Source organism: Haliotis rubra, unplaced genomic scaffold (genome assembly GCF_003918875.1).
Source record: "Haliotis rubra isolate DU_JTF1 unplaced genomic scaffold, ASM391887v1 Scf1041, whole genome shotgun sequence".
Lineage (NCBI taxonomy): Eukaryota > Metazoa > Mollusca > Gastropoda > Lepetellida > Haliotidae > Haliotis > Haliotis rubra.
The window spans coordinates 230001-249079 of record NW_025764939.1 but is presented as its reverse complement, the minus strand read 5'-3'; the positions used below and the strand labels follow the sequence as shown (position 1 = coordinate 249079).

General features: G+C 38.1%; 1 protein-coding gene across 1 annotated transcript in view; it reads right to left on the bottom strand.

The window, feature by feature from the left end:
* Positions 1-6573: 6573 nt before the first annotated feature.
* Positions 6574-19079, bottom strand: part of LOC124274826 — a 19265-nt gene continuing 6759 nt past the window's right edge. The window contains exons 2-10 of the mRNA XM_046710196.1: positions 15540-15800; positions 15107-15121; positions 14420-14655; positions 13757-13940; positions 12749-12856; positions 11964-12099; positions 10771-10898; positions 7866-8127; positions 6574-7128 (exon numbers count right to left, since the gene is read on the bottom strand). Coding sequence (XP_046566152.1) covers positions 6867-7128; positions 7866-8127; positions 10771-10898; positions 11964-12099; positions 12749-12856; positions 13757-13940; positions 14420-14655; positions 15107-15121; positions 15540-15800 — 1592 coding nt within the window. The 3' untranslated portion in view covers positions 6574-6866. The remainder of the gene's footprint in view (positions 7129-7865; positions 8128-10770; positions 10899-11963; positions 12100-12748; positions 12857-13756; positions 13941-14419; positions 14656-15106; positions 15122-15539; positions 15801-19079) is intronic.

Below are 19079 nucleotides of genomic sequence, written 5' to 3'. Positions count from 1 at the left end.
GGATATACACGTAAATGATATAAACTGTATAAGGTGTTACTGGGATAGATGTAGTCTCTCGTACAGACCCTGAAGCAAATATATCCAAGAAAGCCCACACAAGTCTAGAAAATGTGGCAAGTCTAGATTTCCTCAGCTTCTGAAAATGAAGAAGGTCTCAGGGCTCCTTTTCATTATATTTTATATTTTTTTACTATGAACTTTTTTCAGTAAAATATGTTCATTTCAGAGACTAGTTGTTAGTCTAGGATAGATGTAAATGGTATAAACTGTATCAGGTGTTACTGGGATATACACGTAAATGGTATAAACTGTATAAGGTGTTACTGGGATAGATGTAAATGATATAAACTGTTTCAGGTGTTACTGGGATACACAAGTAAATGGTATAAACTGTATCAGGTGTTACAGGGATATACAAATAAATGGTATAAACTGTATCATGTGTTATTGGGATATACAAGTAAATGGTATAACTGTATAAGGTGTTACTGGGATATATAAGTAAATGGTATACACTGTATCTGGTGTTACTGGAAGACACAAGTAAATGATATAAACTGCATCAGGTGTCACTGGGGATATACAAGTATCAGAGGCAAGAATCATGGATCGGTCTCCATATTAGGGAACCCGAATTGGCGACATGAGTCACCACTCCCCCATCGGTCAAGAATCCGATGGGGGGAGACATAACCCTGGCGAAAGACACAAACTGACCACAGGGACCTACACCAAACATGGAATCGGGGGAAAGCCGGATACGGGCAAGGAATGTCAGCTATGTCAATTAATGGATGGTATAAATGATTGTGAACCAGCAGTGCTGGGCAGTTCGGACTGAAACTCAGAGTTCAGAGCCACCCCTTGTAACTACCAGAATAAAATCGTGTGGACCCCAAGACGGACTTGTGTGCTGATTAGAGTCATATCCCCCCAGAGAATCAACATACTGAGGCGGATACAAGTAAATGATATAAACTGTTTCATGTGTTACTGGGATATATAAGTAAAAGGTATAAATTGTATAAGATGTTACTGGAATACACAAGTAAATGATATAAACTGTATAAGGTGTTACTGGTATATACATACATACATACATACATACATACATACATACATACATACATACATACATACATACATACATACATACATACATACATACATACATACATACATACATACATACATACATACATACATACATACATACATACATACATACATACATACATACATACAGACATACATACATACAGACATACATACATACATACATTAACAGTAAGTAAACGTATGAAGTCTTAAATTTGTTTACATGTATAAAGTAGGCTTAGCTTGTGTACGACAAAGGTATTACTGCTATACACACGTATAAGATAATACTAGAATACAGGTATTTCGAGTATACACACCTAAAAGGTATCAGGGAAAATAACCTGTTGTCATTCTACTAGTTGAATACCATAAGTCTTTAAGTCGAGAATGCATCAAATGAATAAAATAATTACCTTTCTCAGAATTGTTTCAAATTTCCGTTTTTTTAAATAAAACTGAAAAGACAAGTATAGTCACGTGACGTGCAGTGATCTTGTTGGGATCTCTGAAACAGGTCAATATTAGCCAAGCTATTTATAGAACAAACGTGAGACATCCAAATCACGATGTCTGCTGGAATGACTGGATGCGTGATCTTAAGTTGTTCTATTTATATATTAGGTAGTTATACTACTTGGAATTGGGTCTAACTGACCCAAAAGAAACCCAGTAACAGATTCTTTGGAACGAACGTAATTGTGAAAACGGGTATCCTCCAAAAACTTCCAAAATCCCAAAACTTCCACAGCTTATAACAACAACATTGCTGGTTGACTGCGCACACTTCAGCATACTGTTTACCTCAGTCTGTAATGGTTTAACCCATTAATCAGTACTGAATGCAAACAATCCCTTAGTGATAAATTATATATTTTATTAAGGCAGGGTTATTAACAAAAATACTATCTTTTCCAGTTACATATAACAGTCTATGTAGAACATTTATATAGAACTTACGTCCTATAGTGTCCAAGATTTCACATTTGACAGTCTGGCGTAGAAGAACACGTCTGTGACAGGGCCGTTACGGTCGTGACATTATATACTGCTACAGTGTCACTGCCGTAACATGCAGTCTTTTGCCTATTAAATATTCTTTAAACATTCTGAAATATCTGACTGACAAATTTCATTAAATTATCTTTTAAAGTAAACATAAAACTGGCTATTATTACAAATGTCACTACAGTTATTGTGTCACTACCATAACAATTAATGCCAATGTCCATACCATAACATTATCAATTTCCTTAGTTAATTAAAATTGATTTATGTGTTTATGTCTGGATTTGGTAGAGCAAGTATGTTTGGCAGTAGAGCTTCAAGTAAGCATAATGCAATTCACATTCTCAGTTTGATTTTTTTGCTACATATTACTTTATAGTTGCAAATCAGAATTGAAAGGAATTATTTGGCTTGTTGGTCTCTTTTAAGCACAAAATATATAATTTCAAAACTCATTAGCCATGGTATTTTGTAAAACTACATATTTTAATATACATGTACATTAAATATACGTCGAGCTCGCATACTTTATGTTTGGTATATTCAGAATACTATGAACGTAATCAACAACATTCCAAGGTAAATAAAGAAAACAAAATTTACATTTTTTGCCTTCATGAAATATGCACGAATTTATATTATATATATTTCAGATTTATTAACTAGCTGCTCTCTTCTCTACTAAAACCCCTACTCTAAGTCAGGTGATGTATCATTATCTGTTGTTTCAGTTCAGTGCACTTCCTGGGCTAACCTATTACCTAAAACGGGGTGATGAGGAGCTGTTGTTTCAACAATGTGTGGTAGTATTGGGATGTGGAAGTTTTGTGATGTGGACGTTTTGGGATATAACCAAGGACATAGGGACCGGGCAACTGTCCATCTTGTCAGAATTACTTCAACCTGAACAATGGGGCAATAAGAACGTCGGATGCCCATCAGATGCCGTATTTGAAAATATCCCCGGTACTTCCTGTCTGATTGTAGTAAAACATCCCAGCAGTGTAGACTTTTTGGGATTTTCTGTTGCGTGGACGGTGTGATAACTGATCGTATTTCTGTGTTTTTACCTCGATATATAATCATGTCATATAACATTGTGATGCCTATTGACCTATGACATTGGCAACACTAAATCGACCCCACTTTGCTGTTGCTTGAAAAATCTGAACATTTACTTAGGTAAATAGGTATATACAGTTTTAGTTTAGTCCACAGCAAATGTGTATGGGGGACGGACAAAATCCCACCCGGACAAAATTCCTTTGGACAAAATCTCACACCAAAATGACCAACATAGGACAAAATCCCATTTTTATATATTATTGCTACCTTCTTTCGCCATTTTTAATTAGCATGTTTTCATGACAAAAGACAATGAGGTAAGTCGATTAGTATGTTTTCGTAACATTGATAAATTGTATAAATGTGTCTGTGATGATGACAGTTTTTATCAGTGTTCCAAACTGGAATTACTGAAGAGCAATAAGGGAGGAGTTAAAACAGCATTAGATGGATTTTTTTACACTAAGAAGTTCCTTATAAGAGTAGTATTAGGTGGGAATGTTCAAGAAAAATGCATTAGAATGTCGTGGGTCCATGAAGACATCGTTGACAATGGAGAATCCGGTTCTTGTTACATCTCATTGTCACCCAGTCAATTCATCAATACATCAATTAAGATGTACAAAGATGATGATGTTCTAGAATGATGCTTTAGACGATTACATGTCTCATGAAAATATACAAGGATGATGCATTATGTTATGAGATTGCGTTGAATCATGTTATTGGTGCTTATGATCAACACTGCTCATTCATGAGGAAAAATAAAAACATCTATTTCAAAATAATTGTATGTCATTTTTCACACTGTTGGGATTTTGTCCGCAGTGTGCAGACATTTTGTCCTATGGGATTTTGTCCTACCCTCCGTATGTGTGTGTGTGTGTGTGTGTGTGTGTGTGTGTGTGGTGGGGTGGGTGGGTGGGTGTTGGTCCTACCCTACTGAATGCGTATATGTATTTCTTATGCAACAACGAAGTTCCGTTGGTATCCTCAAAACAGCGTCGACCACTAAGTTTCTTAGGCTATCCAAATGTAATCCTACACCTGTTTATTTGTCATCATTTACTTGATGGCCAGTTAATGAATTCATGACAGGTGTAGTGGTAACACTACCAGACAAAGGTTCCCATGTAGCATTTCTCGTGTCTGAAGTAAATACTCAACATTATAGACTAAGGTCTGGTGTGGTAAATACATTGCACGTTATGTAATATGCGCATGGAAGTGCAGCAAGAGGGAAAATATCAACTGATTTAAAAAAATAAACATCGGACAAAGGATTAACCGATAGCACGCTGATTGATTAATTACTTTTATATTGCACAGTGGATTTGTCAAAAGGTAGTGTTTTGTATGTAGATTTACTAACGTACATTGAGTGAGTGAGTGAGTATGGTTTTACGCCGCTTTTAGCAATCTTTTAGCAATATCACGGCGGGGGACGCCAGAAATGGGCTTTACACATTGTACCCATGTGGGGTATCGAACACGGGTCTTTGTCATGACGAGCGAACTAGGCTACCTCACCGCCCAAAACGTACACTGAATAGACTACACTCTGTCGTAAAGTGCCTGTGTGAAAACAACGTCCTTCCATCTAAGGATTAACCGCCAATACGTTGATTGATTGCTCATTGTTGCCTAACTAAATTACTTTTTCAAAGAATGGTGGACATCATGCAAAAAGTTGTCAGGTGTGCTATCTTGGGTGACCAATTATTATAGCTATGTACCAATGTGAAAAAACCTGAAACAGTCACGCGACCAGTTGAGAACCTATTACTAGTTATAACGTTATACACATTTTTTGGCACATCAGGCAGTTAAAGACACGTTAAATCTCCAAATCGTCATGATCATCATCATGATCATCATCATCATCATCATCATCAGACAGTTAAAAGTTTCTTTGTCAGCTGCAGATGAATGGCATATCGCCCCTATATGTGGATATTGATACATACATTCCTCGAACAAGGCAACGGCCTAATATTATTTCTATAACTTCAGTCGGTTATTAAAATTATTATTAGGCCGTTGTATTTGTATTTTATTCATTTATTGTAGCATTCAGCAGAATCATTTCATTTAATTACCCGTGATTTTGCCGATGAAACAAACACACACAAGGTCGCACTAAGGACGTGTGTGTGAACTATGATTCACGTTAGCAATCTATAAAATGTCTATTATTGTCATGTTATAAATTTACTAAAACCAGATCGTGTACTTTTTATAAAGTTACAAAATGCATAAAAAAATAATAATGAAATCATTAGGATTATAAGACAGTATTTTTTAAAAGCTGACAAGAAATATACATTAATGGGTGCATGGGTAATAGTCCTGTGATTAGATGTTCTTCACGCAAACAACATTTCTTAAAGAGGGTTGAACAAAAACCCACCCGAACAAAATCCCAACCTGACAAAATGTCTGCATACTGCCCTCAAAATCTCAACAGTACGAAATATGACATACAATTTATTTGAAATAGATATTTTTTCCTCATGAATAGATCATGGCTGAATAAATGCTTGAAACTGGAATTCCAAACTTCAGAAGAATTGTTGGTTCACTGCTGTTTGTTCACGGTCACATCGTGGACATTCCAGACTGTTTGAAGACTGGGGGTACACGTTGCAATCGGATGGGCTGTTGTCATATTTCACCAGGGCTCATAGGTCGCTGGATTCTGAATGTTATGATTTCTACATGTGACTCCTCTGCTGGGTGACTATGAGATGTAACAAGAACCGGATTCTCCTTTGTCAACGACCCAGATAGCATTCGGACGTTGGCCCAACGTTGGCAATGTTGGCAAAACCATTGCCAACGTTGGGCCAACGTCTGAATGCTATCTGGGGATGCCCTCATGGACCCACGGCATTCTAATGCATTCTTTCTTGATTTTCCCACCTAATACTACTGTTATTTGTAACCTTCTTAGTGTACAAAAACCCATATAATTCCATTTTACTCCTCCTTTATTGCTCTTCAGTACTTCCATTTTGGAACACTGATAAAACCTGTCATCATCGCAGACACATTTATACAATATATCACTGCAGCCACTGACCTCTGTTACGAAAACATGCTAATCGACTTATCTCACTGGCCTCTGTCTTGAAAACAGATTAACTCAATGGTTTCTTGGTGAAAAAGGGTAGTAATAACATAAAAATGGGATTTCGTCCTATGTTGGTCATTTTGGTGTGGGACTTTGTCCAAAGACGTCCTATGGGATTTTGTCTGGTTGGGATTTTATCCTTCCCAAAATGAGACATCAACCCAGTTTCTACTTCTTTGTGTAATAATATGTGTCATGGGTAGATCCAATGTCCTGGGATGTTCATGTTTGCTTTCAATATAACGATATAACTCATATTCACAAAAACCTGGGTATAATTACTTCGTAAAAATGATTTAATCGGTAAATTCAGTTACAAGTGCAATATAGGATTATCTCCAGCGACATAAAAACCTTCGATCCTATATTGCAAAGGGTATAATATATAGTATAAAATAATCCACTGAATGGGTGCACATGGCTTGTGGAAGTGTATTTGTATTGATTAATCAAACACGCAATATATTTAAATTGATTTCCATTATATTAAAGTATTCAGTTACATACAATATGATAATAAGTAATTTAGTCGGGGTTTTTTGTTGGTTATATTTACTAGCTAGTTGATGAAGGTCAAGCGAGTTGCCAATACTGTAAGAAGTGACATTATGATGCCGATATTTGTCTCGCTGCTTCCGGAATTCGTAGGACATGGTGGACGTTCCCTTTCCTGTCCCCAACAGACTTGGTCCATACTCTCGAACTGGGCCACGACGTAGGCCACGTACTGGCGGTAGGTGTCGGGGATCACCCTTAAGTATCTCATGCCGACGAGGGAGAGATTGTTGTAGCGGATGAAGTCTCCAGCTCTGAACTTGCATCTGTAGCAAACACAAGCCATTAAATTGTTGAAGGTAGCCATTAAATTGGAGTGAACTTAGGAACGTATACATCAATACATAAAGTTTGTATTTCATCTTCCGGAATAGTGAACGATCCTTTTGAGGTGAAACTTGAGACAAAAGTGCTTTTCAGTATATAAATTGTAAGATTTACAGAGGTTTCCGAGTGTCGATGTAAAAAAAGCATAAACAAGGGGCGTAATACGTAGCACAAAAATATTTATATGAACGTTCACGGTCATTATTTCTTATTTTTCTCAAATAAAAAGGTTATATGTGCGTTATATACACCAATATACAAGGGTAGGATATCTATTTGGGGGGATGAGTAGGGTCAAGCAGAAATAATGCATAATTTCAGTCCCCTATCAATGAAACATGTCATCCGTGTATATCCCTAATATCCACTGAGGTTGGGTGGGCGCAGCTTAATTGTAGTAAGACACGCGCGTGCATGCGTACATGCGTAAGTACAGCAGCTGCTTTTTAGTCCTTGATAAGGTCGGAGGTTTGGTGTTACCCCGATCCGGATTAATTGATTAATGTTGTTTTATGCTGTCTGTGTTGAGTTCCAGACATGGTAACAAAAAGTGCCATCTTTTAACGTTTTTGATTATGAATGAACTACCGACCATTCTGCTCTCTGGGCAGTAGCTCTCTGCACTAGACCACTGTGGCGGTCGGTAAGAGATATAGTATATAGGGATGTTTTGTACCTTCTGTCTAAATATGGATGACAGTCTGTTCCTCCGAAGGATCCCTCTGTTGTTGTGCTGATGGTGGCTCTCTGCTCGAACAAGGCAAACAAGTACAGTTGATTCAACCTGGAACTCAGAGGCATAAGCCAGCTATACACCACGTCACCGGAAGTGATGTCAGTACCCCGGATGTTGACGACCATCCAGTGGATGTAAGCGTTCTGGTCAGTTTGTCCCAGCTCACCGGTGGGGTCGTACATCAACAGTGTATACTGCTTGTCTGGAAAGAGAAACATATATCCAAAAACACATATACTGAGATTTAAAAAAAAGAAACACACATCTCGACATTACTGTATAACCTCCTGAAACGGTTTATATATTGCACATTCGTCTACAAACTAAGTGATATATTCTTAATTATAAGATGGTATGCATCGTCTGATGGTGAAAAAATAGATCTTGTCAAACTGAACATCATTGCTTCCTGTAGAAGAAGGCATAATATGGCATAATGTATGGCATGAAAACATACTGCCGAGCAAGAGAAACTATACATCCATATTTGATACAAATTCGATGGTGCCGTATTTGATACGGGTATAAGAGTTGTTGTTTGGGCGTTGCGGTGTTTTCGGCCTTATCAGCTTCGGTTACGTTGGGAGTTTTAAAAGACATTCAGTATATTTCCTTTTTCCTCACAATTATACATGCACTGAATCTTTGCTAGATCAATAGATTTTCCTCGGTCACATTGTTTGTGAAAAAATATACAATATCTGGTGTTGTTATTATCTCAAGGAAAGTTCAGACAACGCTACACTGCCTAAGCAGCATAAATTGGATTACTACCTTCTATAAAGACATTGAATCAAGAGTCTTGGTAAATGGATTCCCTTTATCCCCCTTCAAAATTGAAAGTGGTTGTCGCCAAGGCGATCCGGTAGCGCCTTACCTATTTATCCTCTCTGTGGAGATCTTAGGTATTCTCAGTAGAAATAATACTAGGACAAAGGGGTTAAACATAGGAAATATAGAGTATTTATTGACACAGTTTGCTGATGATACGTCAATGACCCTTGATGGATCTGAACAATGTTTATACGCTGTCCTTAAAGCCCTGCAATTTTTCGCACGCTTTTCTGGTCTAAAGGTTAATATAGAGAAAACAAGATTACTATGGATAGGTTCCAAGAAACGAACTCGTATCAAACTATGTAAGGAAATTTGACTGGTCTCAGACGGATTTCAAACTGTTAAGAATAAATTTCGATATTGACATGGATAACATAAGCCAACTGAATGATGAAGAAAAGTTCCTACAAATAAAACACTTAATGAACATCTGGTTAGCAAGGAATCTTACACCTTATGGAAGAATCACAGTTTTAAAATCCCTCCTCCTGCCCAAGTTAAACCACCTGTTTTCTGCTCTTCCCCGTCCACCTGAATCTGTTAAAGACAATTTCCAAAAACAATGTTTTAGATTTATATGGCGAAACAAGCCAGATAAAGTTAAAAGAGATACTTTTGTTCTAAATCCGGAACATGGGGGACTTAAAATTCCAATGATTAAAAATGTTATATCTTCGGCAAAAATTGAAATCGGTAGAGAGACTACATAGCACACCATCAAATTGGAAGTCATTATTAATGCATAGATTACACAGTAAGAATTTATTGTGGACATCAGATAAAATATATACTGAAAATAGAGTAATTCCTGCCATTTCAAACCCTTTTTGGATAGAAGTCTTTAAAGATTGGTCTACTATTGTTAGTAGATACAAAGGACATGTAAAAACTGAGTGTCACCTTCTCTCCCAAAGTATTTGGAATAATGATAACATAAAAGTTGGAAATAAGACTATCTGTTACAGAAGCTGGGAAAAACAAGGTATAATATTCGTAAACGATTTATTGAATGAAAACGGCAGATATTATTCTAGGGAAGAATTTTGTGCCTTATACACCCTAGATACAGACTTTCTTAAATATGAGGCGTTAATCGAGCAGTTGTATGCTATGCAAATTCAATAGGTATTACTTTATCCGGATGTAAATTATGCAATCCTGTGTATCCGTTTATAATGAAATGTACAAACAATCGCCTTGGACATCAGAAAGTATACGATATGCTAGCTGATTCACGGTTTGTTAAACTCCCTTGTTATGATAAGTGGGAACACGTCACTGGTTCACACTACTCGGACTTTGACTGGAAATGTTTCAACTCGATCGCAAATAAATGTACTCCAAGTACCGAATTAAGATGGTTGCAGTACAGAACCATTCACGGAATATTGCCAGTCAGACATTTCCTCTACAAAATAAACTATGTGGATAGCCCAAAATGTACCTTTTGCAACGATTATGACGAAATAATTTATTATATCTTCTGGGAGTGTGACAAGGTAAATAACATATGGCGTGAAATAAAATTATGGCTCAGAACTGTAGACGTAGAATTAAGTTTCACAAATACCCAGGTAATGTTTGGGATTAAAGGAAAACATAACTATGCACTAAATGCGATAATTATTTTAGTCAAGAATACCATATACAACTGTAGTAAGAAAAGTTTCATTCCAAATATTTCATACATCAAGAGACAAATCATACAATATTATAATACCACAAAATATGTATATATTAATCGTGACCAGAAAGCCTACTTTCTAAAACTATGGTCCAGCCTACAGATGTTATTAGAACCGTTGAATAGGTAAATTATTTCGATGTAGATGTAACAATGTTGACACTGTATAATTATACTAAAGTATTATTGATTATTTATTGAAACCCTGCATGTTTGCATGGAACTACTATACGTCAACTTGTATGTATACCTGAAAAAAAAGCGAAATAAAAAAACAACAAAAAAACCCAAACCGCTTCCCTGCCCCATAATGTGCTCACTCACCTCTAAGGGTGACAGAGGGGGGTTGATCTCTGATCTCAACAGGAACCAGGCTGACCTGCGGGGAGGTCCGAGTCTCCACGGAGCTTAACAGATCCCTGCTCCGATAATCTACTGTTATGTTAACAGGGCTGGAACACAGAAATTCGTCTTGAGACAGAAAATATTCAAACCATCAGGCCGATGTTTAAAAAATATGGGAAAGTGTGCATTGTTCACACGCGATATGCATCATGCATTTTTAACAATTTCTTTAAGTTTGTTACGTTTATACTTAGTTGCACATGTATATAATTGTCCATATAAACAAAAGGTGACAAGATGACCAGAAGTTAGTAAACTGGTTAAGATGTCCGTACATCTTTGCTGTGTATTTCGTAAAATGATAATGTGAGTTCTTCCTGAATTATTTCAAAATTTATTGGTTTACATTTTTTTATATGTTTTAGTTTTGAAAAATAAATTGTTTGTACACTATTATTAAAAGATTTATTGGTCCAAAATTGGGTAGCAGATAGCCAAGAAGTATATCTTTCTTGTTTAATCGATAAATAGGCTTTCTGGTTGACCCATTTTTCAAACTGCGTCTAGATGGAACTCACATTGTTGCAATACCAAAACAGATGATCAACTGTTTCGCGTTGGTTATTACAATAACCACATACCTTGCTGTCTGCGTATCCCATTTTAAAAAGTAAGGAATATGTTGGTAAGATATGGCGAAGACTTAGATCTTGAAACCATTGCTGTTCAGAAATTTGTAGACATTTAGTTGGAATCATATTATATTTTTGTCTATCAGGTCCCAGTATTTTTCCCCAAATATCAATGCCCATTTTGGAAAATGCTGATTTCGAAACACTGAGTTCTTTAGTAAAATCGATTTCCTTTTACTGTTTAAGTAGGTGTATGATATTAAATGGCATAAAAGGACATTCAAGATTTGTTTTAAAATTTGGACAACCCATTCCACGACAATATGCTTTGACAGATGCTCACGTGCTGTTGAACTCTGAATATGGGAAAGTGTACATTGTGTACACGCGATATGCATCATGACGGCACATCATCAACCGTATTTCACGACTGCGACACACTGTTCCACATTCTGTGTTATAGAGGGGACATGGGAGTACCCACCTTTATTAATACACTGTTCCGCAACATGTGTTATAGAGGGGGCGGTGAGTACCCACCTTGCTTCATACACTATGCCACACGATGTGTACGTTATAGCGGGGGCCGTGAAGCTGACGTCAACGGATACACTGAGATTAAGATGCGCGGGAAGTGATGGGAGACCACCTCTTTGCTGGATGTAGCTGCTCAGCCCTAAATGATAAAATATTCGTCAACATAAAATTCTTTAAAGAGATCTAAAAAAGGCGGATGATGTAGAATTCACCTTGTTTTAAACTGTCAAATCCCCAACTACCAACGTTGCAAAAATCAGTACATTATGATTTTAAATTGAGTACAATATGTGAAGCCCATTTCTGGTGTCGCCCGCCGTGATATTGCTGGAACATAGCTAAAAGCGACGTAAAACTAAACTCACTCACTCACTATAATCTTAAATTTCTATCCATCTCAGTAATTGTCGCTCATAGTGGGTTTTGGGCTTTAGATATTCAGAACGTCCCATGTAATATTCCAATTCGGTCGTGAAGATCGAGGTTACAATTGCACTACACTATCTAAACCTAGTCAATGCATGTTATCGAATTCTGAATTACTTGTTTTGTGTACAATGATGCTCATGATATCAGTCACTGGATTTTCTGGTTCAGACTCGATCATTTACATAACGCTGTCACGTAGAAGAAATATTGCTGCGTACAGTGTTAAACCACAAACAAGCAAAACAAACATTCTTTAATGAACTAAAAAATTCAATTCAATACAACATTTACCATTAAGTATATCACGAAATTATGATCATTATTTAGTACATTTAAGAATTAATGTTTGAACCACTTACAGTGCCCATAAAAGCCTGGGCATCTATTAGAAATGTTAACATCCCGGAAGAGGACAGTGGTGTACTCATCCAAAGAGACCTTAGCCACGTTGACGCCATACGTCTGAGCTGTAACCAAGAGCAAAGAGTATAATTTTATGTATCCTTTAAAAAGTCAAGGCTTGTGCACAATGGAGTCCACGGTCCTGGGCCCCGTTTCACAAAGCTCTAGTAGCACTACGACTACCGTACGTCAATGTTACAGTATAGGAGGTAGGAATATTACGAGGAAAGTTTCGAGATCTTAGGCGTACGAGAGCTTTGTGAAACGTGGCTCCGATCCATAAAGCGTTCGTAAAGTTACGATTTGTCGTAACACTATAGTTAATCATTGTGTCAAAGCTGGTGCACAATGGAGTCCACGGTCCCGATCCACAAAGCGTTCGTAACGTTACGACCTGTCGTAACCCTATAGTTTATCATAAGCTTACCAATGTCGTAGTACTAGGAACGCTTTGTGATCGGGACCCAGGACTCCAAATAAATATTACAGTCATAAGAATTCACTGAGGTTATCCCTGACTTTGGGTAATGATAGTTACCTGCAATTATATTTGACCCTACGTGAGTTTAGTCAATTAAGTAATCTTAAATTCTGAAATAAAATATTATGCACAAAAATGTTTGACGATTCAGATTTGCACGTGTCTCAGGTGACCTACAGACCCAATGCAGTTAAACCTACCACTAGTAAAGTCTACATATGTGTGATGCCTGTATTGAACAATCTATCAGGGCACTTCTTAGTCAAGTGGTTATCGAACTCCAAAGCAAAATCAAAACATGTGCTCAGTTGTATTGTGTATTACCCACACTGCCACAGTACAAAAATCAGGAAAAAAACTTAGTCCTCAGTTAACCGGGCGAGTCGCAAATAAATTGAAATCCGGACATAGGGATGCTTCTTGACATGTATTCTTAATTGTAGGAAGCAAACGAGCAGAAGATCTTCTCATATGTAAGTCTTACTCGACAGACCCAGCTGCGACACAAGATCCTCCACGTAGACCCTCCACTGGCCGCGGGAGTACAGTGTATCATAAATGTTCTTGGCGTTGGCAGCGTCCAGTGGTCGCTGTTGCTTGAACACAATCCATACGTAAGGGATGATCGGGTGCCCGGGATTTCCAGGCTCGATGTAAGACTCTATTGTCTGGAACCAAGGATACAGAGGTCAAAGGAAGCTAGCGAGCGGTATCAAAGGCATGAGGTCATTAGTACTGAAGGGACGCTTAGGTAGCCTAGTGGATAAAGCGTTCTCTCATCACGCCGAAGACTCGGGTTCGAGTCCCCTCATGGGTGCAATGTGAGGCAATTTTTTGTGTCCCCCGCCGTGATATTGCTGGAATATTGCTAAAGTGGTGCAAAAGCATACTAACGCACTCACACTTAGTGACACGTCATCTAAAACGCCGTAATAGAATTTCCTTTTCCACATTTCTAATTTCCAATTAAAAAAACAAAAACAGAAAGAAATAATTAAGTGTAAAATCAAAATACATGTCAAGGTGAGCTCGCTCGGGATTTTCAGTAAAGTATATGCATACAAATATTGGTATTATGATCCGATTAATTAATTATGCATATGAGGTCAACAAGCAGCTAATTTTGAATAGAAGAAACGTCACCCACGTCTCCATTGTCCAGTCTACCGCCGACGACGTTGACGTACAACCCATGAATGAAGCACGGGCCGGCGTCATACCATATAACAGTGTAGAGTGCGCTCTCCTCTGCTGGCCACGTCACTTCCGGCTGCTGGGCGAGATCGAAAGAGGTATAGGCGGTGTTGTCGAGGGTGTCGATGGAGAAAGTCTGTGGTCCTGTCAGAGGAACGTCGACTATTCTGCCACAGCCTGGGTACGTACCTGATTTTTAACACAGACACGCATGTACTTATGGTCGAATGCCACATATTTAAATACATATAACACATGGCTTTGTCAGTCGTAGGTATTGGTGAAGATCAAACATGAAACATCATCTTAAGGCTTATCTCAGCATAATGTATAACAATTGTCAAATCTTTATCACATATCTAGTAGACTTATTTTTATCTCAAATTCACCATTAGTGAAATATATCACACGATTTAAACAACGATGAAATAATATATTTCAAGATGTCGCCAAATCTATATCCATATTAACTAATTGTAACCTTAAGTTAGAATTTGTGTTATCATTTAGTGAATATAGTGAAGAAAAATGTATAGTGTGCTCTAAAGAAGTATATTAATGAGGAAAACAATCGCGGGGATCGGGTATTAAGAGGAAATAAATGTGTATATCAAGGAGTAGGGTAGACGTGTGTACTCACGGTCAGATCCATCAGCTGAAAATAAAATATATCTCATACATGTCTGCGAAGGGTAATATCTTGTTAATCTGAAAATATTTTGTCATGCAGAGTATTATCGTCGACTGCGTGTCAATTGTATCGCCTTGTATAAGTATCTGCTAGCATATAGAAGATTGTCTTCCTCTACCTCGTACACTTGAACGGTTTTTTGTGTGTTAAAAACCATTTTGGAGTTACCTCCCTTTATCGTAGGTCACGAGGTGAATTTAAATCTGTTGCCGTCGTGTCACTACATGTATAAAGAAATTATAACAGAACAATTCATATAAAATCTTACGTTTTCTTCAATATGTGATTAAAATATATTAAAAAATTGAGTTGGTTTCTTTTTGAATCCGTAAAATAGAGGCGAAAGCACATTATAGACATTGATAGTGAAGGTGTTGCTCACGGGGAAGAGCAATGGTGTATGTGACGTTGACGACGAAGGCGAGACCGCTGGCGTCTGTTGTGGTGTTTCCCAACATTCGAGTGAGAAGGGAGGTGCCGGATGGTTTAGTATTTGTACACAAGACGCCCCCTGTGCCCGGTGGGCAGTTCATCGCGAACTCCGTCCCGAACCAGAAGGCCGATGTGCTGGCGTAGAAGGACCTCATGGCCGCCACACACGCTGTGTCATGGCGGACGCTGCATGCATTCTGGGCGTCGACATCTACAGGGTGAGAAAGATGAACGTTATAGGTGATATTGTAACGACCTTTATCAATTAGTGATTACTGTTACCATCAACAAACACCTACATGTATACATGTTGTTGTGATACCGACTGTAGAATCGGTGTAAGTGTATGAATACACAGGGACTTGTAACGCTAAAACTGCCATCAAGGTATATGCTGTCACTGACCTTGGCCTTAACCTGCCCCGCACTGAAAAGAGTGGGACCTAATTTATTTTTAGCCAATGAGCTCCCTTGCTCTTTTAAGTGCGGGGCAGGTTAAGGCCAAGGTCGTCATTTGCGAACGGGCACGACACAATTCTGTTTGCGATGAATAAATGTACGCAAACTCATTAAGACAGTGAGGTGTAAGTGTCTCCGAAAGAATGGCGACTAGCGAGCTGACAAGCGCCATCAGTTCAGCATGTTTTGGAGAATGTCGTTTGTATATACTGTGAAATATACAAGAAAATGGGTGAGTTACCGCAACAAATTCTGAGCAGGGATTTTGGCTCGGAATCGAGAAATCACGATTTTTCGAGCTTCCGAGGTCCCTAGCTTCCAAAGTACTGCTTCGACTTTTGTGCTGTATGTCCCATTTTGAAGATAAATCTATTGGCTTGAAATGTGTGCATACTTTAAATGGGACTGATACAGTGAGCATTGTTGAATTCGCCCTGAAACGAACTTGGTGTGTTGACCTCGTAATATCCCTTTCCTTTTATATAGTATTAAGACCCCGTCAGTGACAGTATGTACCTTGATGGCAGTTTTTAACGTTGCAAGCCCCTTTGTGTGAATACACAATGCCAGATTCTAGTACTTTTGTTGGTATGAGCCCCATCCGGGATTCGAACCTACACTCTCTGCGTCAGGCACCTATTCACCAGAATACAAGTCAGCCGTCTAACCCACTTAGCCACCCCGGCTTTCACAAGTGTACATATGCATATTGTAGATATAATAATATGCGTATTAGTTTTGTCTTTTAAATGGTCACTTGTTGAGATTCTAAATCAGTGTCACTTGATACAGGAGATTCTAAATCAACCCCAACCCCAATGATGATACAGATAGAGAGATTACTGTTTCCCCAACCCCAACCCCAACCTCAACCTTAACCTCTGAATTACAGATAGGAATTCTTCAAACACACGCACACACACGCACTGTGAGAAGCTCCTATGCGCCTGAACCTATTGAAAGAGTGCAATTTGCAGTTTTATGTAATTGAAACCTGGCGGGATCCTCGTGCATAGATTCGACTTTTCGTGATGTAAATATTGACTCAATATTTGAATGTTTAGACAAACACTTAGACTCCGTGTCAATGTATGCTTAAACAAACGTAGATCGCTAATTTTCCCCGGTAAATACTGAACCCTCCCTCAATGAAGGTGTTCGCATGACGACGACCTGTTAACAAAAGTTTTAGCACAGAGTAGGAGTTCGTTGACCTTTGCTGCTTAATTCGCCAAACTGTTGTTGTTTTAAAAAAGGGAACATCTCATCTGTTCACGTGTTTCATGCAGTGAGCGCTGTTTCACATGAATTATATCTAACAAAATTGCCTGGTTGAAAAACAGGAGCATTATTGAACACAATATCCGCTATGTTGTACAATACACAACCTAAATGTTCCGCTAGCTAATTAAACGTGTTGCCTTTGTATGCTACAATTACGAAATGAAAACGTTTAATCAAAGTAATTCATCCTGACTGTTTCTGGTATCAGTTGCAAACATTGAGAGCACATGGTAATTTCTACTTAGCTGATAAATCCTGGCGTGAAGATAATAGGTCCAGAGTTTCAGTGAATGGGCATGAAACTGATGGATTATATATTCATTGTGGTGTAAAGCAAGGCTGCATATTGTCGCGCTTATTATATTTTTCATTGATGAAGATTTTAATGACCTTAAAGATATTGAATAAATATCAATTCAGTTGGCGCTTATTTTTTTTACCCTTGCTTTACCGACGACCCCTATTTTTTCGGATTGCGAGACACCCGCATGACTAATTTGAGAAACATTCGCACGAAGTCCGAGTAGAGGATTGGTGGGTGTTCAGTGATCAGCGTCACCCGAATGAAGCCCTCTTGGACTAACGCTTAGCCTATGAATAATTGTGATGGAAACAATTAGTCCCGTTTAAACTGAAAAGGAGCCCAGTGAGATGAGATGTAACCCGACCATTGAAGTGAGTCAGTTTTCTTGCAGATGATAACAGAACCTAAACCTGAGGAATCTAGACTTGCTTCATATATGCCTTAAGCATTGCAGAAAGGGCTGTGCAGAAAGCAACTAATGCGGACAGACTAGAAGCCCTCTATGCACAACGTGCTGTGATCGGATTGCATGACAAATATAATTGGCCTACATTCCTATAGCGCAGTCTTAGTCTCCCTTACCCTCTCACTTGTAAAGATTATATTCTTTTGCAGCAAATGTACATGTACAATGCATAACTATACTTTATACCCGTGTTTGCTGTACTACTAATATACCCACGTACAAGGTACTACTAGTATATACCCCCATAGTGTTGTATACAGGTAAAACGCATTCCAAGAATACAGAAGAAGAAAATATTTTCATTTGTGTGTCACATGCTATCTATATAACATACATAGACACTTTATAACACTCAATATGATATAACACCCGGCCATGTGGCCGTGACGAGACACAAGACACTACATTATACATAATAAGTAAAGAAAGTATCACGGCTTTGTAAGAACATTGAAGTGTGGTATATTTAATTACAGGACTACAAAGTGCGTTTACGTCTATTAAACATTTCAGTAACCAATACAGCTAAGGGTTTAATTAATGTAACATTAACTAGCATAAATGCGGCCTGGTCAGTAGGCGACAAGAGAGAGAATAATGGGTAAATATTTAATACATTTTCCCACAAGTCATATCGTAAATCCGATTATAATGGACAACTAACCAACAGTGAACGTCGTCCTCAATTGTATTGCCATCACAACATTTACAAATTCTATCAGCTGAAGGTATTTCATGGCGTGTAAATCTACCGGCTTCTATTTTCAAAGGTAGAGTGTTAGTTTGATAAATGTAATACACGTCTGCTTATAGTTTTAGAATTAGAACATACGTTGTATTTGAGCAGCTAGCCTACTGTCTTTCTCTATTTTTCACACATGTCATCGGTTCCCAATTTCGCAGATCGAAAATCGTAGACTACTTTATCGTACGGAGGCAAATACGATCCTGTGCCCCGTTTCACAAAGCGATCGTAG